This window comes from Pollicipes pollicipes, unplaced genomic scaffold (assembly GCF_011947565.3).
Source record: "Pollicipes pollicipes isolate AB1234 unplaced genomic scaffold, Ppol_2.1 Scaffold_4002;HRSCAF=4701_pilon_pilon_pilon, whole genome shotgun sequence".
NCBI classification, from domain to species: Eukaryota; Metazoa; Arthropoda; class Thecostraca; order Pollicipedomorpha; family Pollicipedidae; genus Pollicipes; species Pollicipes pollicipes.
The window spans coordinates 40,570,963-40,595,766 of record NW_023596420.1 but is presented as its reverse complement, the minus strand read 5'-3'; the positions used below and the strand labels follow the sequence as shown (position 1 = coordinate 40,595,766).

The 24,804-nt window shown below is 52.4% G+C and overlaps 1 protein-coding gene across 1 annotated transcript; it reads right to left on the bottom strand.

The window, feature by feature from the left end:
* Nucleotides 1-3,611: 3,611 nt before the first annotated feature.
* Nucleotides 3,612-23,899, bottom strand: LOC119094496 (homeobox protein Nkx-2.5). Its single transcript, XM_037217554.1, has 5 exons — nt 23,596-23,899; nt 9,035-9,159; nt 5,716-5,871; nt 4,432-5,005; nt 3,612-3,651 (listed from the first exon to the last, which is right to left on the bottom strand). Exons 1-5 carry the CDS (start codon nt 23,862-23,864, stop codon nt 3,612-3,614), a joined length of 1,164 nt encoding a protein of 387 aa, XP_037073449.1. The 5' UTR covers nt 23,865-23,899.
* Nucleotides 23,900-24,804: the final 905 nt, after the last annotated feature.

The window sequence follows — 24,804 nt, the reverse complement described above, 5'->3', positions numbered from 1 at the left end:
ATGTTACAAAATGATGAATCACATGATTAGGATTCTGAATTCTAACAAACACAAGACCGGGGAAGTCGCATGTTGAGGGTCGCTTGGTTCGTTCCAAATCAGTTCTAAGAAACGCACCGTGATTCACACTGGAGTGCACAGGACTGCTTCAGAATACAGAAATACAGCACGGCTTTAGAATACAGAAACACGGCGCTGCTTTAGAAGACAGAAAGACAGAGCTGCTTTAGAACGCAGAAACACAACACTGCTTCAGAACACAGAAAGAGCACTGCTTCAGAACACAGAAACACAGCGCTGCTTCAGAACACAGAAACACAGCACTGCCTCTGAATATAGAAACACAGCACTGCTTTAGAACACAGAAACACAGCACTGCTTCAGAATACATCAGCACAGCACTGCTTCAGAACACAGAAACACAGCACTGCTTCAGAGCACAGATACGCAGCACTGCTTCAGAACACAGGAACACAGCACTGCTTCAGAGCGCAGATACACAGCACTGCTTCAGAACACAGAAACACAGCACTGCTTCAGAATACAGAAACCCAGTGTTGCTATAAAAAAGCACACAAGTCGTAGTATTTAACAACCCGTCGCAGCGTCCCTAAGCCCCGGTTCGCGGTGATGGCCGGTTCTTGAATGTTTGGAGCCAATGGTCGGAAGGTTGGACGAATGTCGTTGGCTACCCATTGTCTCCACTTGCCGCCCACCCGAAGAAACAGATCAATGAACACCAGCCCACGCGCCAGGCCCTCCCACCTGCGTTTGTGGACGCCCCTCCGCCTGACCTTAGAGGGTCATCTTCAGTAAGGCTTAGGAAGCGTCTTTACTTGGGTTTGAGGCCTCCCTGGGGGCTCCTTCACTTGGGCTCGGGGCGTTTCCCTGCCCAAATTAGGGGCGTCACCCCACCAGATGCCACGAGAATGATCGCTCAGCAGGGGCGTACGCACCTGGTGGCCTCCAGAGGCAGCCCTCTCCCTTATCAAATTTGTTACGTGAGTGTGCCTGAGTGCATCTTGGCAATTACAAATTTTAGGTAGGTAAATACAGCCCGATAAACCGAAAGTATGTGATGATGGCTTATTCCACAGAAGAATTTCGGGCGCCTGCGTAGCACGAACCAGAATTTCTGTTGGGGAAGTGAATCAAAAGTCTTGAATGCCACTTGAATAATTTCGGTCACATTTTTATCTGAACTGGCCTCATTGTGAGCTTATGCGCACGCCCCTGCAGCTCAGTAAAAGTACACTGGAGCCTGTTCTGTTAGCTGTTCATGGGAACTCACCAACCCGAACGCTGGGGTTTGGCTTGGCGTGCGATTTCGCTGCCTTCGTCCTGTTTGTGTTTCAGCCGATGTGGCGCTGAAAATAGAAGGCCATGACGCAGCAGATGGCCTCACAGGAGATGGTCCTCAGCTGTCGTGACCTACAACAATAGCAAAGCTACCCTCTGCTGGTGTGCTTGGATGACCGCTGGGTGGGTGACGTCACCTTCCGCAATGTGACGTCAGGCTAGGGGTGTGACGTGTCGGAAACATTCCAGACGTCGTCACCGGTTTGATCGCCCGAATGAAACTGCTCAGTTTTAAAATTCCTGGTCGACGTGTAAACCTACATAACCGGCACGGTGAACATGATGGAAAGTGAAGAAATGTCACGGCGGGTATTTTGATGCGTGTTTTCAATGGATGCATTGGTTCTGTCATTGAGAGCTTTAGCTTGGGCTTCACAGGCGTGGCATATACCTCTTGCTTCGAACGTCTGAATCACCGGCTCCCCATATGGTTGGGATCGGCTCGCAGACGTAGTCCACACGGCCATTGATATGGTTAATGCTGTGACAAACAGGCTCATGATACGACTGCTACTAATCTGCATTAGATTCCTTTGTCGTGTCTTACCAGTGGACTTCATTCAGTTGTTCAGAACATTCAGATCTGATGTTATCAGGCTCGCTCCAGGAAAGGGTGGTATATATGGGCCAGACGCGTGCTTCGTTCAATTTAGATGCATAACTGAATCAAAATCATCCACATGTTCATTGAATTAAGCTCAATTTGAATTCCTAGATTTGGAGGTGATTTTGAATCGCCCAGATTTGATGCGGTTTTGTGACTTAAATCACCTCAATGAACAATGATTCGGCTTGAATGAGCAACAAGTCCAGTCCCGTCAAAAATTCGAGATAATAAAAAAAAAATGACAGCATGAATGAGAACATTTCCAACCATTTGTACACAATTTTGCTGCTTTTAAGACCAACACGCATACAGCCTGTATCATGAAAATATGCGCTCATCAAGGCATATCAGAGGTTTTCAGGGCATTTGGGGATGAAATAGCCAAGCCTTTTTCCGATTATGTACTTCGAAACTATTCCCTCCATACAGTTGCTGCCTATGGGCAACGCTTGATGTTTCAACGAATGTATTTGTTTCGATAACACACCTGAACAGAGTCCTGGTACGTTTTGCCAAGCGTGTTGTGGTGCGGGTAATCAAAATATTCTTAACAATTCAACAGCTCAGTCATTGGGAATCACCAAGGTCTGAAATATGTCGGTGTTGTTACATATACGCAAGTGTTGTATCGCAAACAGTTATTTGGATTCAAATTAAATCGAGGCACATCATGGTGCGTACTCTGTTTTGCCTGATTTAGAAGTAAGGTCAGGATCTACTACGTCCATCTACTTCAGTTAACAAATGATTCGAATTGCCTTTTAAAACGCAAATTTGATTTCAATCTTGATTCGGCTCCCAGTTATTCTGAGCCAAAATTGATTCAATCAGTGTGGAGTTGTCTCGAGCACAACTTTGCTGAGAGCATGTGTGTATCTTAAGCGCTTACCATATATCCATTGTCTCTTGGCAATCGGCTGCGCCCGCATATAAGCCTACGGACTGTCAATGCATATGAACGCAACGACTAAATATATATTTTTCATAACAGTCGTGTGCCGACATTTTACTTCTGATCTGACCCAGCGCCGTGTCTCTGTTTCAGCTGCGAAGCACATTATGGATACCGTTACCTACCGTCATTATATCTTCATATGTTCCAGTTTCTCTCTCGGCTGTGCTACATTATTTGCGCACAAATGGCAACGATTCAGTTATTGATGCTGTCAAACCGGATAAGAAAAATAGGCGGGAAAAATGTGAAGAATTTTACATGAGGTGAAGAGCTGATAGGTGATTTGTTCACGTAAGTACTAGCCGTAAATGTGTAACCGTGGTAGATCACTCACTCAAACACTGTTACCCTTTTCCCCGCCAGTGTCTCGTCTCTCCGTACCACGAAAAATTCATTTTTCAACTTTTGAGATCCGGCTAAGCGATCACTTCGCGAGGGGTACGAGCGTCGAACGCGGGTGTAACACGCACTGAAAGCCTACGCGGAACATTCGGGAGGACGCGGCCGCCGCCCGCCACCTGCGTCACGCACCAGCGCACTGCACCACTGCACCTGTTCTGTTATATTCGCACTCACGCAGGCACACGCCTCAGTCCACTGACAGACGGTTATCTCGCGGGTATTTCGATGACATGGCGGTAATGGCATTAGCGACACCGTCCGTAAGAGATCCCACATGCAAGCACACACTTACGGATGCGCGTGCACACTGCGCAGCAGCGGCCGCGACCTGCGCGGGCCGGCGCAAGGTCAGTCGTCGCTGACATGAAGGACTAGATCACCACTAATATCTCAGGGCCGTTCCGATGCACGGGCGCGTCTCCCGGACCTCCTGCCGCCTGTGACAAACGATTGTGTCTTTGGCACTGCAAGTGCGATTCAGCGCAACACAATTGATTTTGCGCCGTTCAGCAACATGGGTGCCCGGACTAAGGAAACGACGCACGCCTCCGGAAGGATTGCGTTGGCTCGAAGGCGTAGCACAGAGCGGTGGTGGCGAAGGCTGACTCCTGAACTGGCACGATGGCGGCGGAGTCTCCGATAATCACTTTGATCCAGTTTGTACTCCACGAATGATCGGCACAATCGTATAACGCGGCTCATCGCGGCGAAGAAAGCGTGCCCCTGCCCATCGGACCTACGCGGCGAATGCACTAATCCCAGCTCGTCCCGCCAATGCGCCGTCTCGCTCTCTGCGAGACCTCACCACATCGGCACTGCTGTACCTTCTCTAATATCACAAGACCCGGCCGCGGCGGTGTTCCGCCGCCATGAAGTTACAACTCGCATGTGACGTCACCGCTCAAGTAACGTCACCGCGCCGACGCCGCCACCGCGTCAGCAGCATCACACCACCAGTGTCGTCACCGCAGCCGTGACGCCCCGCGCCCGCGAAGTCACACACCTACCGTCCTACCAGTGACGTCATGCCCTGTCGTGACGTCACGGCGTCGGTGACGTCACCACCAGCGGGTCTGAATGAGCGGGCGCGGGTAGGCGGGCAGCGCGCCCATCGAGGCCACCACCGAGGTGGGGAATCGAGGCGCTGCTGAACGGCAGCAGGTCCACGGCGCCGCCGAACGACGGCACGCCATAGCCGGCTGACACGGCCGGCATCGACTTGCCGTCTCGCACCAGCACGGGCACGGCCACACGCCGCGCGCTGCCCAGCGGCACCAGATCCATGCCGCCCTGCTCCTGCGTGGCGCGCTTCGTCTTGTAGCGATGGTTCTGGAACCAGATCTTGACCTGGGTCGGCGTCAGCTCGATCAGGCTGGCCAGATGCTCACGTTCGGGCGCCGAGAGATAGCGCTGCTGCCGGAAGCGTCGCTCCAGCTCGTGGGTCTGTAACTTACTGAAGAGCACGCGCCGCTTGCGCTTGCGGCCCGTGGCGGCGTCCTCCTTCTCGGCGTCGTCGGCGCCGTCGTCGGTGTCGACTGAGGGTGAGGCGCGCGGCGCCGTCGGCACGGTAGCGGGGATGTCGGCCGGCCGGGCTGGCGTACCCGCGTTCCTTTCGTCCTCGGGAGAGACGGGGCACGTGGGAGCGGGAGACTCGCCCGGCGGTGTCGTCTGCTCCAGCCCGTCTGTGGCACCAGGTTGAGGGTCAGGCCAGAAGTCAGAGGTCACTGCCCAGTGCAGGGAAGGCTGCCACGGCCAGGGCCAAAGGTCGAAGGTAGACATCAGAGGCAACGGACAGAGGTCAGAGATCAGTGTCCATGGCAGGAGAGGGGGTCAGGGGTCGGGGTTTATGTGTGCAGGCAGAGGTCACGGACCAGGGCCAGAGACAGAGGCCAGTTTCGGAGGTCAGAGGCAGTGGCAGAAAACGGTCGGACGGCAGGCATCAGGATGTCGAAGGCAGGTGCAGAAGTCAGAGACAACGGTCGAAAGTCAGGATAAGGGGAAGAACCTACGGACGACCTGAGGGACGGATGTCAGGACAGAGCGTGGGTCATATCTTGAAAATCACGCTTTCTCTTAAGTACAGAAACCTAGGCATGTCTGAAGGGTGCGTCAGTGTCTGGAAGGGGACCAGGGAGCAATGAAAGCAAACCACTTGCCACACTGCCGAACTTGCGATTTACCATGAACTGACAGGCCAGCACCCAGCACCAGCGCCTAAACACAGACGAAAGCAGCTGAGGCAGCTGTTGTCTCCCGCAGCAGCTCGCTCAGCACCGCCCCCCCCCCCCCCCCACCCCCACCCGCGCTGCGGAGCGCTCGGCCCGTCCCTGTGCTACATCCCGCGTAGAGCGCATGCCACACGGGGGCTCCAAATCCGGCCACGCCCACTGACCTGGGTACACGCCCGCGGGGCCGGGGCCAGCCCAGCGCGGGTCGTAGTACTCGGGCCGGTACCCGACCGCCGGCTGGCGGTAGTCGTACCCCTCGTCCGGGTAAGGGTACTGGGACGTGTACATGGCGCCGCAGTACTCGTCCTGGGGCATGCCGACTAGAACAGAGGCGGCGTCATGCGGGCGCGTGCGGCCGCCGGGCGACACCAAAGCCATGCGGAGGTCAGAGGTGATACCGGAGAGGCGCCCGAAGGAGCGTGCCCGGACAGTTTCAAACATGCGCAAGTTGAAGGGGCCACGAGCTCATGTTAGTGGCGAGGGGGGGGGGGGGCACGCTGGGCTAGCGTCCCGAGATGCCCTTCACGCAGACTGGGGAGAAATTTGTTAGTACACGCCTGTAATTGCTCGAGGTCCGGTGCGCTCTGTCACCTCAGTAGCATGCAAAGTGGATTGGTGCGCGAGAGGGTTAGTCGAAGGCGACGATTTGTTAGTGAAAACCGACTACATCATTACAACTTGCATCCTTTTTACGAAAACCATGCAGTTTTTATCTGGAGACTGGGAATGTGTGTGTGTGTGACTCTGGCACTTCGACGGTAAGGCGGTTGGCGACGTGGTGAGGTAACAATAATACATAAGTGCATTTGAAGCATGTCTTAAACGCCTGCAGTGGATGGGAAGGACGTCGTACGGAATAGACATCAGCTCCTTGAAGCATGCAGCATGTGATGGGACCAAAAGCGCTATCGGAACCTGTCGTAGGAATGCTACATCTGTGCATATTTGGTGAAGTTGTTCAGTGCATTAACGAGGAACATTAACCACATAGATAAGACAGTAGAAATAGCCCTATTTCTCGGAGAAAAACAAGAGAATGGAGATATAGTTGGGTTGATATTTCCGGCAACATGCATTTATCGAAACAATAGCAGAAGTGAGTTCAAAATTGTCTGCCGATGATCCTTCTCGATTTTTCAGGTTTTCTTCTGAAGCGGCAAGCCACAGTTTTTGTCCTGCAAAAACTGTGGCTTGCTGTTTAAAAAAAAAAACTGAAAAATCGAGCTGGATCATCGGCAGGCAATTTCGAATTCACTTCTGCTATTTTTTCGACAAAGGCATGTTGCCGAAATATCAACCCAACTATATCCCCATTCTCCTGGTTTTCTCCGAGGAATAGGGCTAATACTACTGTCTTATGCATATCTGGTGAAGGTGACACGGTCCGGCTCGACAAAATATTTGCAGCAGTGGTTCTCGATGACATAGGCGTATGCAGCACTATTTTTTTATGATTGCCGGAGCTCACAAGCCAAGATCCGCGCTGGATCCCTCTTCTGTGGAATCGATTGCATCTCGTAGACAAAGCAACAAGGCGCCTTGTTAGTCGACTGTAATTGTGACCCTTATATGCTGAAATTGATTAGGTGTCTGAACTAGTCCTGATATAGTCGATTCAAGAGAGCACAACACAGAAAATCACATTTTCTCTTAAGTACAGAAACCTATGCATCACTGCATTTAAAAAATGAGATACAGAGAAAGTACTTATTACAACAGTTGATGTTTAGCTCAGACGGAGTAAGGATGAGATATCCTGAAAGAGTAAGAATATCATTTGTTTCTCATGCGTTTGTTTGAGTAGACTCAATGATAATTGAAACAGGCCATACATCTGCCTGAAATGCAGACAATGTCAGTGCGACTCGAGGGAGTTTAGGTTTGGGTTGGGTCTTCGGTCGAGTATTTTGGGTCCGAGTCTGGTAAAGTACAAGTCTGCAGAAGCGACGAAAATTTTGATATGACGTATCAAGTTTAAGAATTCGCCCAGGGCTTTGATGGGAGGGGAGTTTTGGTATTGCAAAGGCAAAGAGCCGAGGCCCAACGGTCTTACTTGTGCCTACGGAACTCGTATTTAAACCGTTGCACAAAAGCATCGTGTCTTTGGTGTCGGGTACCAGCAGTGTAGTGGTAAACGCGTCTGCGTTTACCACCGCGCGTCTGGAAAACCAGAAGTACGGGGTTCGATTCCCAGCTGTGCCCGCGCTTCCTGTCAGGGTGAGAGACAGGCGACGCCATATGGCCCAGTAGCTGAGTGCGTCGTAAAGCTTCAATGGCACACACATGTCTTTGGGGTCGTATATAACCTTAACGTATAGTTGCTTTGGTTGAGAGGAGTAGGTAATGACAAACGGTGCGTGTAAGACAACCTGTTTGATCACTGCGGTATAGAAATACACAGAAGAAGTCGCATATACAGTGGGTCATTAGAAGTATGTGAAGATGCTATCGTTTGTGTGGATTATGCTATACAATGATTTGAAGGGTGTTCATGCCACCTTTTGTATTTTTTCTTATCATTAGATCTGACCCGTACGATTTGATCAGTCGTACCAGCTTTCCAGAAATCCTACTGAACAGCTCAGGATGTCGATATGAAGTACCCGCTCCTGTGGGAGAAATCTCATCGGACTTCCTGTTCACGACAGTGAAAGCAACACATTCCATTTGCATTCGTTTTGCCAAAACGAGTGTGCAATATGTTTGCAGGACACAAACTTGCCAAAATGTTTTTGTAACCAATGATACGAGAAACTGAAACACTCCGTTTGGACCAAAAAATATGCGAACATGACGTTATTCTTCCGCGAATTCATCGAAACGGTATGCTATGGTTTTGATTTCTCCCCAGTGGCATTTAATGCAGTGGCTATTTTCGAAGCGCACTTGGGCTTTGGGAAACGGAATGTTACAAGGTTTGAAGCGGGGCGCTGGTTCAAATTTTAACCAAGGACTTAAAGGGAGTATGTAGCTGGTAACTGGCCCCTGCCGTACGTTGTGCCAACCACCAACGTTCATTTGTACTGCTGTTATTCAGTAACAGCTGATAGCGCCCCCCCCCCCCCCCCCCCCAGCAGATCCTGTCGTCATGGCGACGGCTGTCACGACTGCAGGGAAGGAGCGGATTACTGTTGCAAAGCGTTGACAGCATGATTTGGACTCGAAAATATGATAAACAGTTTTATTATTGTTATGTCTTGATGGCGTCGCAGTAGAACTACTCATTTCCAATATTAGACCTAACTAGTCCTTAGGTTTCACTAGAGTCTTATTTTGAAATTTGTGTCAATGGTGGGGCATTCCTTTTAAATCGGCCATCAGGTCGAATCTGCGCGCCGTTGATGAAACCACCGCCTCCAGGCAGGGCAGCGTCCTCTCAGATTCAGACCCGGACTCAGACTCGAACTCAGACTCAGACTCAGACTCAGACTCGGACTCAGACTCGCTGCTGGCCAGATCAGGCAACCACGACTCGAACCGTACCTTCGCCGGCGCCCCGCGGAGTCTGCGACACCACAGGCGGCTTGCCCTCCCCCAGGTTCAGGATGTCTCGCACGGTAAAGCTGGAGGACTTGGAGCCAGGCATGGCCATCTTCATGTCGAACTGCCTGCAGAACAGGGAATGGGCTCACTGAGGACACTGCATGAAGCGCGACGGGCACTTTGTGTCAAACTGCGTGGAAAACAGCGGGATCAGATGGAAAATACTGCTGCTGGGAACGTCAACCAACCGCCGTACATTCGCCTGTGTTTCTAAATGCGGGGTGGTCGGAGGTGGGTCAGCTGCATTCGGAGCATCAGATTACATTGTAATGCAGGTGATTAGTAACATCTGTGGGGACCCCTTGTGCAAAATATGCAATTTGTTTATATGTCTATAAAATGCTTCAGCACATCAACATAATGGTAGATAGTAAACATACGCTGTCATGCATATATCTCTTGCTATACACCGTTCTTTGGGTTGCCAAAGGAAGGATGATGCTCTAATGCTCTGAGGCTCTAATATCTCGGCGATCCAACGTTGAAATGCCAGTAAAATGCGGAGTGGCCCTGAAGGGGACTAGCTGCGTCGCCTCCAAGCGATAGTGGCGGCGAGGCACAAACGTGTGTCCCGCACATGGTGACGCACGCTCACCCAAGAAAGCATGCCAAGAGGGGACGCGTCACTGGCATTGGCGGAAGCAGCTGGGCCGAGTGCCCCGGACAAACCGTCGTGCACGCACGTTACACACCTGCACACGACGGTCGCTGCGCGATGCCAAGCCATTGTCACTGGCCCCTGGCAGACGTTCGACCGATGATCTGCGCTGTCCAATGTGCAATGATTTTCTGAGACCACGCAAGGAACAAATCATCGAAGAATTTAATTTTCAGCTGTGGTCGAACGGCACGTTCCACGGCGTCAAAACCCGCTCGCTGCGCCGGAAACCATTCTGGGTGATCATTTCCACATGGCGTTCCTGCCGTTGTTCAGCGAGTCGATGTGCGTAATGAAGCTGACGGTGCGTCAACACCGGGCCACCGCCGATAGTGGGCGAGCAATCGCTGCTGGGAGCAAACAGCTCTAGTGGGTGCATTCGGCGGCGTCGACGACGCGGGCCGGCGGGGTCCCACATTCTACCGACGCACGCAAGTGCCACTCACTCAGATGCCAGGAAATCTCGGACGGTTTCGAGTAGCTCGGTGGTGCACGCTGCCGCTATCATAGAGATAGGAGGTGGACTTTCCCATCCATGATGATTTTAAAAGGTTGAAGTACGAGGCTCAATGATGGTTGACGCACTTTTGCCCCCGAAATTTGTTCAGTGCTTTAAGCTTTTCAAGTCGCCTATCATCGACAGTAAAGTCCACTTTGTGAAGAGTAGGAAGCCTTCATCGCTCAATTGTGAAGAGCTGTCAATATCTCAATCTTGTTTAAATGCCACCATTCTACCTGTTCACTCACTCAAAGCCCGTATCAAACTCCACAGCATGCACCAGTGCTTCAAAATCACGTCAGCCACTCACTCGTTATGTTTTGTCGACTTTGCGCGGGTATCTCAGCAATTTATTGCCGCCGTATCTCGAGAGGCGGGCGCAGATGAGAGGCACGTGGAGCGACCCAGTCGAGTGCGTGCTGAAGATCGGCGAGCTCTGCACTAGCCCTCAACAACCCACTGTGTGCACTCACTCTCCTCTCCAGACTGCGTGTCGCCGAGAAGAGAAGCACTCTTCCCCGAACAACGCCGCCTCTCAGAGACGCCCCTCGCGCTCGAGAGCTGGTGCCCCGCCGCCGCCGTCAGCTACGCTTTCCAAGTGGCTGGCGTTCAGCCGGAGGGCGGGGCCTGATCGTGGGGTGGCCAATCAGCGATGGTGCGGACCCCTTCAGTACCGCAGGAACAAAAGGGCGTCCGAGGAAATGAAGAAACACGAGGAGACAACAAAAAGAGAGGTGTAAGCCAAGACAGAGAGCAGATGAGAGGGAGAGTTGAGACGGAGAGGGAGTGAGAGATAGGTACGAGAGAAGGGGAGGGGAGAGACAAGGAAGTAGGCAGCGTGACAGTCAGGTAGATAAAACACACTGTCATATCCTGGGCTTCGAAGCAAATTCCATTTTTCAAAACGAGCAGTAGCAGCCATCGGAAGTCATGAGTAGGCCCGACATAAGCCTAGCTACATAAAGCGAAGCTTGAATTTGCGCACTTTTAGTTACGTTGTGTAAGCATAAAAACCGGATACAAGCTCCTTTTGCTTAACCTCTCGATTAAAGGTCCATCGTTAAATGGCAGGCATTGGTCGGCCTGCGTAGGTTGTCGTTCATCAGCCCATACGATGGAAATGAAAAAACCGCTAGTTCGTATTTTTGTTTATGAATACCATTTCTGGATAGGTTGTCCTCGACCGGCTCTAACCCAAGAGATGACATTGCCCGGCGGATTATCACCTGTCGCAGGAATCGCACTATGCCAAGTGATGCCCGCAGCAACGGGATAACAGGCATGGTCTGGCTTCAAATTGACTCTTCAGTTCACTGACCGGTCCGATGGTAGGCTCTCTCTCTGGGTGACCTAAGAGTCTCTGAGAAACACCCAGCCCGAGAAATCCGGAACCCTAACGACTTGTTTGTGCCGAGAGGGGGGGGGGGGGGGGCAAGTCTTCAAGGCCATTCGGCAAGTACAGGGGCGCCGGACGCCCTCCCAAATGGAAAGGAGCTGATAGCCACCTTCGAGCATTTTCTTCCATTCAACACCTATATGTCCAGTGTTGCCCTTTTCTCTAATCCAGGGTCGCGTACTGTACGCAGAGGTGCGCCGAATAACGTTTGCAGAGGCAGCCCCACTTGCAGCGGCATCTGCATGGGCTCAGAGTGCTGAGGGGGCATGGCGCCCACTCTTCACATCAACTCTATGGTCAATGAAGGATGCAGGATTGCACAGGGGAGATTGCAGGCTCAGCTCAACGTTCTTTACTGAAACCGTAGTTTAGTGAACCGTAGGTGCGTGCAATGTTGCATGGTGAAAACGACAACATCGTGTGTTTTTGGTCCACTTATTGTAACGTGTACATCCCGATATGTTTAGTTTTAACATGATTCATGCGCACATCTGACATGTACAGCTTTGATAGATTTAATGAGGGTGCTGAGCATGCGCCCTGCCTTCACGATGTGAATACGCCCTCGCCTATGGTGATCAGTAGAGGGAGTTGACTTGAAAAGTGAACCTTTCTTCTCATCCATTTCAGTGTATTTCTATGCCATATATGTATGAACGGAAATAGAAACATCGCCCACGTTACAGTCATACAACATGCTTGTCCTTGAGTTTTAGAGCCAGAGATACGGCGCCGCACGTTTTTTTTATAAGAATGACACACATTCCGGGCAAGCGTGTGAAATCGGTCCCGACACCATGCGGCTGAGGGCGGCCCCGGTTGGAGAGTTCAGCTTGGCGGAGCCTCTCCCAGCGGGCCCACTCATGCGTGTCGGCAACGATGAGATGGTCGATTTCATCGGCCCTGTCGTAAGCATCTACACAACTCGACCTGATTCTGAAGGCGCCCAAGCGCGACATATTTTATTCCTCTCTACACACGTTTTCTTCTGCTGCAAGTTACAGGAAAGCTAAATGTCGTCACTACCCGGTCAAGTGCAGAGAAGGACAGCTGCACCCTCCTGGGCAGCTGAAGGGTGGCTTCCTGCGCAGCTGAAGGGCATTTTCCTGGATGTTACTCTTATCCTGTTGCTGAATGCATGTTTAAGGCATGGCTCAAACGTATATGCCCCACGAATGCTTACAGGAGGCTCTGAAACGCTCTTGAAAGTAGCCTTAAGCCAGATAACGTCCGTAAGAAACGATCCGCCCTTAACAGCACAAACATGAAACCGCCAACGACCCTCCTAAAAATCGAAAACGCAATTAACAACGCCAAAATGCTGGCTCCGTAAACGAATGCCGCTAATAAAATTGCCGCTGTAAGATGTATGGAATGGCTGAGCCCTGGCAGCTGGGAAACTTGAACATCCCTCTCGATAATTAAAGCAAATCGACATCCCTTTAGTGCAAAACATTATTTAAGACGAGTTGCAAAAGCTTGGAACCGGAATGGAGGTATACATCATCTAGGTACATGCCTGAATTAAATTCATTCTAAGTTATTCAAAATAAGCATGGCTAAATGCAACATCTTTACACTAATACAAAAGAGTATATGCGGCATTAACCGTTATTCGTATATGTTCTTGGAACACAAGTAGTGTTAACGTCAAAAAGCATTCAATGCTGAAAAAATCACAAACGTTTGGCGGGAATACTTGCTGACTAGCTGTTTATTCCTTATCTATTTCCTCGGATATATCTTTATGTCTTTGAAATCATCGAAAACATTAACCACCATTTAAGTTACTCCAGGTAAAACAACTTCCGTTTCATATCTTCACATTTTGGACAATCGTACATGGTACTGAAGTCAGGTAGCTTGACGTCAGGAATAATCGGAACTTGGGAGCCTCGCTATCAAAACGGGTGGCATCGCTTTTCTTCAATTTTGGGGCGTATCATCAGTTTCGTAAAATGAGTCCATTTATAAGAGGTATATGTACAAAAAGTGTGTATGTACGACAAGAATTATACGAAAAGTATAACAGGAAGATGATAATACGTTGTGGTCGGATGGTAATGCATTGTAGAGGACGATAATACGTTGTGATGATGAAAGACGTCTCTCCGCAGGGACAAACTACTCAAAAGAAACTACTGCAGGAATGACTGACAAGATTTATGTTCTGAAGTCGCCGTAAAAAGGGAAACTCGATAAGTTGAACAAACTAACTTTCCCATAAACACCAGCCTGAATACTTAGCACGGAACACCCGTAAGACCTCATCCGTTTTTGGTAAGTAGCATCTTGTCGTTTTCGAGCGATCATTTCGTGCGTGTTTCCCATTGGTTTCGTTTTTTCTTGATTTGGGGCTTAACTTGAGAATCCCCTCGTGTGGGAATTTATGGAATGCTAGCGAGGTGCGTAATAAAACATGACTGAGGGCCATATCAACGTTGAACGCCTGACAGGCATTCAACGTGACGCCCATCACTTTCAGTCACTCGGAGCTCGTGATGGCTAGCCCGGCACCGAGGACAATACGCAGTGCCGGGTGTTGTCAGAAATATTTGCACTGCCTCTCACTACCGCTCTTGAATTTCCGGGAGGAATTATACACTCCACGTAAAAGCATATTTAATTTCCGGAACCAATCTCTGTTACCCACGGGACAGCGAGCCCAAATAATCCGAGCAATAGGCGTCTCGGTGTAACACTGCTGCGGTCCGTTGAGGTTCCGCGAGTTCATTGTCGGTCCATTGTTGCCCCCCTGGTGACCGCCCAATAAAGGGTGCCGCACCACCCTTCAGAAAATCCGGCATGGACATCCCTCTCTCCCTCACACGCACACGCGCGCGCGGACGGGCGCTCCTGCAATTGTCCAATTAACCCGAGCCCCGTGCTGTGTATGCGTCGCATAGCCGCGGCATTTCTGGCGTTCCGCGGCGCCTGTGCCTCACTCACGGTGTGAAAGAGTGGCTGGCTAAGCCCAGGGGCCAGACTCGGCGTCCAGTAAGCCGGTTTGTTACAACTGCCGGTGTTTGTGACGTCGATTGGTGGATTACTTGTGCGACTCCCTTCTTCGTGGACTCGCCTTAATAGACTCCTATAGAGATGGAGTTATGCCGGGTACCAGATGGTGCTTTGAGGTTTGGCGAAAAAGGTGACCAAAATGCTACGGGAATGCCGCGGCGATAGGCAAAGGAATATCTACTTCATTGATGTATTGTATGATATGGGAACAGCTCTCAATGAAGACGAGGCCAATATTATCAAGCGGTAGCATTAACAAGCGCTTACAACAGACTTTGCACGCTTTAATGCGCCGATACATTCCGACAATATTAACGAATTGGCAACTGGTATAGCAGCATGGTTAGTGCAATCAGTCCAAGACAACTTAAAGCATCCATCACACAAATGGCATGTAACTTCAAAGCCAAGTGCACCGGCATCAGGCAACAGTGACAGCTCATCTCTCGCAAAAACGGAGACTTTGTTTGCACAAGTCGTGAGGCCCTCGACTTGCCATTCTGGTCACTTCTTCCGATGCAGTACATTGAGCCGTGCCCCCGCACTCTCCCCGTGTCGGGATTACCGGTCTGCCTGTCTCGTCCCACACGGCCCGGCCGAGGCTTGACGGCCGCCCCCGCCCGCCAAACGCCATTTGCGGGCCATTCACAGAGTCAGTCATCATTAGGATCAGCATAAAAGCCCGCCAAGGGCCTTTATGTACGGTTTGTGGCGGCGAAGGCTGCTCCGGGTGGAAAAACACAGGTCCCCAGATGCGGATGGGGTGAACGGACGCCTAACACCCGGGTGATCGGCTGATGTGAAGTGAAAGCTGCCGACGGTGTGTCTGTTCCGGCCCGGCTTCGTGGCCGCGCCTCTTCCTTTTACGTCCTTCTCCACACAGGTCTCCGAGCAGAGATATGCATTTATATACGTACGCGCATTATGCATACGCGTATTGCGCCACCGGTGCTGGTGGCGCACACCGGGCACATAAGCACGTTTTTGAGCCAGCGTTTCTTCAAGGGGCAAATATTTGCGAACGGACAGCCGCGATGTCTATCTACGCGGGCCTGCCGGTCACGGGCGTACGCCAATGACGCACAACAATACAGATCGGCCGTCAGCTAATGGGTCCGGCGATGATCGGCGGCCGAGGTCGGCCGGCGCGCCGTCCGCCGCCGGCCGACCTCGGCGACCTTCCCACGGCGCTTACGCGGCCGGCGGCGGCCGGGCGGGGCCGACCCTACGCGCGCGTGACCCGGGACTCGGTGGGGAGATCGCGGCCCGGCGGCGGCGGCGGGGCGGCCGAAAGCGCCGCCATTTGTCAGCGGCTCGGCTCGGCGCTAAAGGGTTTGGCTGGTGTAAGTGAGGGCAAAAAGGACACCGGCTTTGACAAAGCCGGCGGTCAAAGGAGCGCTGCGTAAAGAGCGGAGCTCAAAGGTCAGCTTTGTGAAAAGCGACGGGTTTCGGCTGAAATGAAGTAGCCTCCTTCCCGCGGCACTTGCCGTGAGGTTCTATCGCAAGCAGGCGTGCAGCTTTGCAAAATAAGGGGGGGAGGGTGCTGAACAGTAAGAAATGGACAGACCTTCTCGAAAGATGATCAAATATATTTCTCCCGAGCGATGATGATAAGAATGTGCTTCTCCCGCCCTCGGTCATATTTCTTGTCAAATTTGGAAGGCTAGGGCCCCATCACTCCTGCCCAGTTCTCCAACTGAATAAGAAATTACACCCATGACCTGAAGATTGAAGCGAACAACATGCCCGTGATATAGGTGCAGTTGGTGACGACAAAGCTAACGAGATTAAAACGGCTTAAAGGGAATGCTCCATATTTGAACGCATTAAAGCAAAGATCAGATATGATGAAAGAAGCTGACTTATACCTAGTGGTGTGCTTTTAAGTGGAAAAGGCTGCTCTAGGCAGCACACTTCCCTGATTAGCTAATTTACTCCTCAATACGTCATTGTGTGATTATGTCATCGTACTTTGAAGAGCCAATCGAGAGCCACCTAGCGGCCGTTATATCTGAAAATCGTGCTAACGAACGCCAGACATGAACGACTCAACGAACATATTTTGTTTGGCCTTGGTCACCGCATTGCTAATGGAATGCCAAAACTTGAATGGCATTATTGTGGCGTCATGGATGCATAAGTGACTTGAAATAGTCTCCACGAAGTAGTCCACACATCTTCACGGGTGTGCAGCTCAGAAACTAGAGGGGATTTCGGTCTCAAGGAGGGCAGGGCTGTGAACTGCGCCGAATGGTGCTCAAGATCGCCATTTCAGTACAAAACTCCATACAAATGTGCAACACTCCCTTTAAGGTGCATATGTATGGGCTGAATCTGAGCCAAATCGGAACAAAAGCTATCACCGGGGAGACGACATATGCCATGTGTGCCTATAATTATCGCCCCCCCCCCCCCTGAGACCAGTACCGTCTTTCGTCGGGCCCGGGTTATGAATCGGGACTACAGATGTTGAGTCATGAAACCGGTGTGTTGTGCGTGTTCAAAATGTTTTCGGACGTTTAATTCGAAATAGCTTGACGACTCCAACCGAAGTGGCCTCCAGACGAGAGCACATCATGTAAAAAATCGTCATTTTCCTGCTGGCGGATGAAAGATTTTGAAGCACAGCTCCTCCTATCTCTACAAGTGTGCTCACTGTACCAAGCAAGGCAGATAGGATTTCGCCTAAATGAGGTCAACTCGAGTCAAAGAGGGACCCTTTCAGCCAAGGGGCTCTCTTCGTCGCTGCACGGGTTCTGTTTTCGTGTTCCCGGGGCCTACTTAAAACTCAGAGTCCTATCTCGATGCCTTGGGACTCTTTTTATGTTTTAAAAGTCTCGCGGGGATCTTAAAGTGGCAACAAGGGCTGGGCCTTCGGTCCAAAGCTCCCACGGTCCCCTTTAGCTACGCCATTGGTTACACCTCTGTTCACCTGCCATCGATAATTCAATAACAAACAGGATTTTCACCAGAACGAGAAACTCGTCCTTCAACACATCTCACAATCGGCAAGCTGCAAAAAACACAGCCCTCACTCACAGCGTGTTCACGCCGGCACCCTTTGCTTCCGGCGCCTTGCCAGCCGCGCGCGCGCGCCTTTGAGGCGGCGCTGCCCGCGGCGGCGGCGGCGAAGCGCGCCATTCAGCGGCGCCGGCACCGGAAGGCACCGGCGACTGCCGCCAGCCGCGTCAAAGGAGAGAGATCTGTCAGCCGGGGAGGTGGGGCTCGGCTCCGGGCGGCGGCGCTTCGACTGGAAGTAATGGCCTGATGTATGGCGGGACGTGCCGGCGCCGCACGGCCGTCGGCTTCCTGTCGGGGGCGCGCCACTGACCGCCCTCGGCGCGCCACATCCGTCACCCTTGGACCCGCTGTTTGACCCGTTTTGCAACAAGGTCTTCCTACATCCCTGTTTCTCTCTCCCACTGCTTGTCTCTTCTCTGCGGTTTTATATTCTCACTTGTTTCATCTTGTTTCGTTGTTCGTTCCTCCTGTGCCTCTCCGTGTTCGGATATTTTCCCCTCCCCTTGCCATTATCTTCTTCTGTTATTTTTCTCAGTGATGACATCTACTGCGAATCTAAACATTGTTTGAGTCTAAACACTGCTTGACGCGCATAAAACGGGCCTTTAAACTTCGGAGTTTTCTGCCCGTCCCTGCGGCGTTCACGTGTCTGGGCGTCTGCCGAACGCCACGCCGCGTTCCGACTCCGCCGCCGCCCCTCCAACTCCAGTGACCAAGGCGGCGGTGGGTCCGTCCGCACCGACACCGCCGCGTTAATAGGGCTGACATATCGACGGGGCGGCGTCGTGGGCGGGCGGGGATCAAGCCGATAAGGAGGGATTACCCCGGCGGCCAACACCGCGCCTCCTCCACGCCGGTCGGTGACGCCGCAAGAATTCCTCCCCCGGACGTGTCAGGCGCCGGGCGAACGCGATCAGAGATGGCACATTCCTCGCCGTCCGGACATTGCTGGGAGCCGTCAGAATATCTGCCCTCCCCCCCCCCCCCCCCTCCAGACACACACACGCACGCGCGCGCGCACACACACGTACACACACACACACATACAAACACACACACATACACACACACACACACACACACACACACACACACACACACACACACACACACACACACACACACACACACACACATATATATATATATATATATATATATATATATATATATATATATATATATACACACGCACATACACAAGCGCGCAATCACTTCTGCTTACTCATGGCCCAATAATTACGCCGATAATTCAGTTTACCGAAGGGCTAATCTTTCATGAGATGGCATGTCTCTAGTCCAGTGAGGCTCGTTTTGGCAGTACCTTTCTGATGGGGGTGACGTTTGCTTCAGATTATTCTGGTGAGTGCAGTTTGCAGCTAGGCCGTTCCTGTCGCTTCTCTAAACTCCTCTTACTTCCTCAACGCTCCTCCAAGCTAATCTGACCGTTTCCGTGGCTCCTCCAGCCTCCTCCAAGCTCCTCAAAGCTTGCCGCAAATTTCCTCCAACCTTCTTCAAAATGAAATATGTTTTTGGAGGGCTTTGGAGTAGGCTGTGATAGACATTAATAGTGAAGTTCATTGATGTGCTTTTGAGGCTCCATTTGTTGTCACCTAACAGAAACAAAGGACTGGTGTGCAATTTTGTGCGAACAGATTATTCATGCTGACATCCTTAATATTGTTGCAAACATTTACGATTTTTAATATGTTTATCGGTAACCATCACGTCCAATAGCATTCGTCGCCAGAGTGCCAAAACAGTTCGGTTAAATTGCGTACAAACAGTTGATACGTTCTTCAAAATCGTCCCCGCGGCAGCAGATTTAAAGGGAGTGTTCCACATTTATATGGGGATTTGAACGGAAATATCCATCTTGAAAAGCTTTCGGTGCTATACACAACCCTGCCGTTCTTAAGAGCTAAGCCCATATAGTTTCTTAGTTACACACTCGCGAAAATGGGAAATGGGGAGTGCATTCGGGGAGAGCATTCCAAAGTCAACTTGGCATTCATGACGTCATAATAGTGCCATTAAAATTCTGTCATTCCACAAGCCATGCAGCGATCAAGATGAAAAGTATAATTGCCTACGCGCTCATATCTGGCCTTCGTGAGCACAATTTCCAGATATAACGGCCGTCAGTCGGCTCTCAATCAATCTTGTGTAAGGTACGATGACGTAATCAAACCGTGGCGCATTGAGGAGCATATTTACTGAACAGATAATTGTGCTGTTTGGAGCATTCTTTTCCACTTAAAAAGTATAGGAATAGCTATAAGTGAGCTTATTTCATCATATCTGATGCTTGCTTCAATATCTTCAAATGTGAAACATTCCTTTAATGCAGATTCAGCGCTTTCCAGCCCCTCCAAACTAGTCTCATCTTTTTTGGAGGAGCGACGGGAACAGACGCTTTGCTTGCCTGCCTACGTACAAATGGTGTGAGGAGAGAGCAAAGACGAAGCATTTCTTGAAGAAGTTGATAATAAAGAATTGCTCGTCCTCGGTACTCTCCACCCTGAACGATGGGTCTCGATCTTTCTCCCGTAAGCTGTTGACATGGCTCCCCGCTCGCACCGGACGCCATACACCAGTGGTGATGTTTCGCAACCTCAGTTAGTTAGAACAGTAAAAAATAGGTATCGGTCTGCTCCCATCGCGCTCCTCATCTCAAGCTCCCCCAATCTTCTCAAACCTCATCCAGCCTCCTCCGAAATGAAGGGGGATTTTCGTAGGAATTTGTACGAGGCTACGGTAGACATTAGTGGCGCAGTTCATTCATATGCTATTGTTTGCTACATATGCTGTCGCATAACAGTACTAGAAACAGGTGAGTGAACCGTTGCATGTTCATCAATATTTGGATTCTTTTCATAGGAATTATACGCATAACATTAGTATTTGTTACACGTTTATGCGACTTTGAACACATATGTCAAACTCAAATCAACATTTGATGTTATTGCGCTAAAACAGTTTGGCTGAGTCGCGCACAGACAGGTGATACCTCCTCCAATTGGTAGCAGATCTCAGCGCTCCTCCAACCTCCTCCAAACTCACCTCATCTTTTGGGAGAAGCACCGGAAACAGCCCCTTTGCCTGCCCTCAAAATACGCCAACAAATGGGTTTTCCACAAGTAGAAAGCCACGCTCCTGTCATGCAAACGGCTTTGGTAAGTCCTACCATAGCGCTGATTATAAACGAGCCTCCCTGCATCCACAACTCGACTGACAGAGGTGGCCAGCAAATCCGGTGGGCAACTGCAAGCGGGTGTTATAATCGCACACCTCCGTGACCTCGGAGCTAGACCGCCCCCGCCAGGGCCGCGGCTTGTCCCCGTTTGTCAAGCCCAGCCAGCCGGCTGCCCGCAACCTTCTCCAGCCTCCTGCCCGCTCATCCACGCCCGCCGCATGTCCAGCCCCTCACCGGCGGCGATCAAAGGCGCCGATGGCCTTTCAGTGCTCTGCGCGCCCCCGCCCGCGGCGTCCGCCAGCCGTCCTGTAATCCTTCCGGGGGGGGGGGGGGGGGGGGGGGGAGGGGCTGGAGGCGACTGCTACCGTCCGGACAGAGCCAGGCCAACCTTTGTCGCGGACCGCCGGGACCTGGAGGCCGGGCTCGTCTCGGCTGGGCAGGGACCGCGGTGACCAGCTGGTCAGGTGGTCGCAATGAGATGTGTCACCAGCCGGCCTGACCAGGGCTGCGTGCTGTGTGCGGACTGCGCTGCGCGGGAGCGGGCGGCGTAGATCAGCGGGGTTTGAGAGGATGAGGTGGCGCATCGGAGGTGGCAGCGGAACAGCTGGAGCCGGCGTGTGGCAGACAGACTGGAGCCGATGTGTGGCAGACAGACTGGGGCCGACGTATAGCAGACAGACTGGGACCGACGTATACCAGAGAGACTGGGGCCGATGTGTGGCAGACAGACTGGAGCCGATGTGTGGCAGACAGAATGGGACCGGCGTATAGCAGACAGACTGGCACCGATGTGTGGCAGACAGACTGACGTGTAGCAGATAGACTGAAGCCGACTTATGATAGACAGACTGGAGCCGACGCATAACAGACAGACTGGAGCCGTCATGTGACAGACAGAATGGAGCTAACACGTGGAAGAGAGATTGCGGATAAGGGCAGGTCCAGGAGGGTGAGGGGCAAACCTGGCCATGTCAGCCCCAGGATCGCACAAGTCGGGCAATAATGGAACATTTCTGAACTTTGAGGGAAACCAATCCCGCACTAGCGCAAGTTTGTTTAGGAACACTTCCTGAACTATTTTAAAATTAGTACACCTTTTTGGACCTTGTCCTCACGCCGGCGTGGCCCGTCCCTTCTCAGGCTGCCGTCCCTGATCCGCTTTTAAGTGCCTCCGGAGCTACGCACACAACCTGGCGCCAACGCAGCACGGACCGTCCATTCTCAGGGCGCCGCTCTGGATCCGCTTTTGAGTGCCACCAGAGCTACGCACGCACCCTGGCACCAACGCGTCACGGACGAAGGATGTAATAAGCACCCAGCTTTTAGTTGTTCGCTGACAACATATCAAGCTGAGTCATATTAACAACGATTTTCAAGTTGATAGGGTCAGGAAATCTACCCATAACCGGAGTTGACTGCATGATCAGAGCCGTCATTAAGTGAGTCGGAGGTGGACAAGGGTCATGGCTGACGCGTCGTCAGCTGTTCTTCCCTCACGACCACGCCACAGTTCATCATCTAACATAAAGGCTGATAGAGTGACCTAGAAACTTTACGTCAGTGATGGGAAGTTTTCTGACATCTGCTCGATATTAGCTATTGTGTTATGGTTATTTACCCCTAGGGCCTTGAAATGGTGATGAAGGAATGTTTATCGACTAATGATCAGCCTATAGGTAGACTTAAGCTGCCTTTACACAGACACTCGACATACGTAGACTGCCTATTTCCAGCTCGCGATGCAACGTTTGTGTACATAGTTCAGGATCAGTGACTGGGACGCTATGCTGCTTCTTGAATGCGCACGCGCACCATTGCACACGCGCACACGCACACCTCGTCGCACCCGCGTTCGCTCTTAATGCATGTTCGCAGGTGTCTTTGCGAGACAGGATCCGGATCTTCAGGTGATGGGGCTCTCCATTTATGCCGTTGGTGCCAACACTGAAAGCGCATCAGGGCAAGAAGTAAAGCTTCGCTATTCAGCCCATATCTAGTTTGATGATATAAAAAATGCATGATGTATTAGATTTCGATATCAATGTAGTATGGATTTCGCCAAAAGTGGTCTTCTAGTCGAAGGCAACGTATGACTGTCCATTGGCAGGTACCTCGCTGGCCGGCCGTTCCATTAGAAGCTGATCGCTACGTGTCTCCATTATAGATGTGGGCACGTGGTCTGGACATCGAGGATACATCCTTAAAATGTGCGATAAATACATAGATCAGTGCCGCATTAACCGAGAGCTTTACCATGCGGATACATATCGTCATCGTTATTCTTTCTGACGGAAGCACAGCAGCAGCACCTTCCCTCTCTCTTTCAGGCACCCTCCGCCACTCGCCCATCAACACAATCGTCCCTCGCGTGGCGGCGGGCGGCGGCGGCCGGCTGGACGCGTTTGAGCCGACACGCCGGGGGCGCATCCTCACAACGTGCCGGCCTCCGAGAGATCAGACGCCGTGGTGGTCCTCTCTGACGGCCATGCCGATGAGATAATCCTCTATTAATGTGCCGCCGTGAAATGGTGGTGAGCTCCAGAGGCGCAGCCAGGTCCACCCGTTGGATGCGAGTTTTTTAACATCATAAACGATGTATACAATTCTGTTATGAGTAGAGATCAGTGCTCATTGAGACCGCCCCCCCCCCCTCCGCTTCAGAAAATCCTGGTAGCGCTCTTGGTGGGTTCACAGACAACCGTAGAAGTCTGACCTGTAATCCTCCTCAGTGTAGTGCATCTGCTGCTGCTGCTGCTGCTGGTCCCAATAGATGAGCGACTGTTGGTGGTGCTGCTGCTGCTGATGATGCGGCGGCTGCTGGTGCTGGTGCTCGTGCGGGTGGTGCTGCTGGTGCTCCTCCAGCGGCAGGAAGCCGAAGTCGTTGAGCGGCATGGCCGCCGCGTCCGCCACCGTCCCCCGCTCGTCATAATAGCCATACATGTCCTGCCGCGGGGGGTCCATGGCGGCCGAGCAGGCTGGCATGCGGCCGACGGTCCGGTGCGGAGGCCGGCCCTCGGTCGGCGCGAAGGGTCAGGCGCGGGTCAGCCCAGCACACCGCCTCAGGCCGCGGCCCGAGGCGTCGCCGCGCGCCGCCCGCCGCCGTCCACAGCCGCTCCTCCCGCCGGCGCGGACAGCGTGGCCGCCCGAGACGGCGTGGACGCCGCGCGCGCGTGGCCCCGGCGGTCGGCGTGGACGGTGTGGACACCGGGCGGGCGCGGCGGTGTGCCGCTGGACGGAGCGCCGGACGGCGGACGCCGGTCTGACAGTGTCACCGACGGCCGGTGTCGCCGGCGGCCGGTGTCACCGACGGCCGGTGTCGCCGCGGCCGGTGTCGCCGACGGCCGGTGTCACCGACGGCCGGTGTCGCCGCGGCCGGTGTCGCCGACGGCCGGTGTCGCCGCGGCCGGTTGTCGCAGTCACTTGTGTCGCTGACCAGTGCCCAGCGGCCTGTGCCGCGCGGCGAGAGACTGCGAGAGAGGCGCCAGTCAATAAGATAAGATAGGCCCGCCGATCCGGCCACTATCGGTGGCGCAGATGGCGAACAAACAGTCCCGTCTGTCTGCTGGGGTCGCAGCAACCCCGGCCGCGTACCCAGGCGGCTGCACCCGTCGCCGGTAACCCCGGGGTGCGCCCGGTCGGGGTGCGCTGGACGCGCAACGCCGTGAGTGGAAGGAATGGGCACAGTGGAAGTGGGACTGAAGCAAGATCCAACATGTTGCAAGACGCTGAATCCGCATATGCTGACGAACTAAACAACTTACCTAACAATCGGTGCTGACACTGACTCGTACCTTGCCCCAGCTTCAGCCAGCGGCTCCTGACGCTCCGCCGCGTCCGTCTGGCCAAGCCCGCGGGAGTGACCGCGGCCAGGTCAAGACCATGACCTCAGGGATGGAACCGTAATGCGAGGGTGCATTTGGTC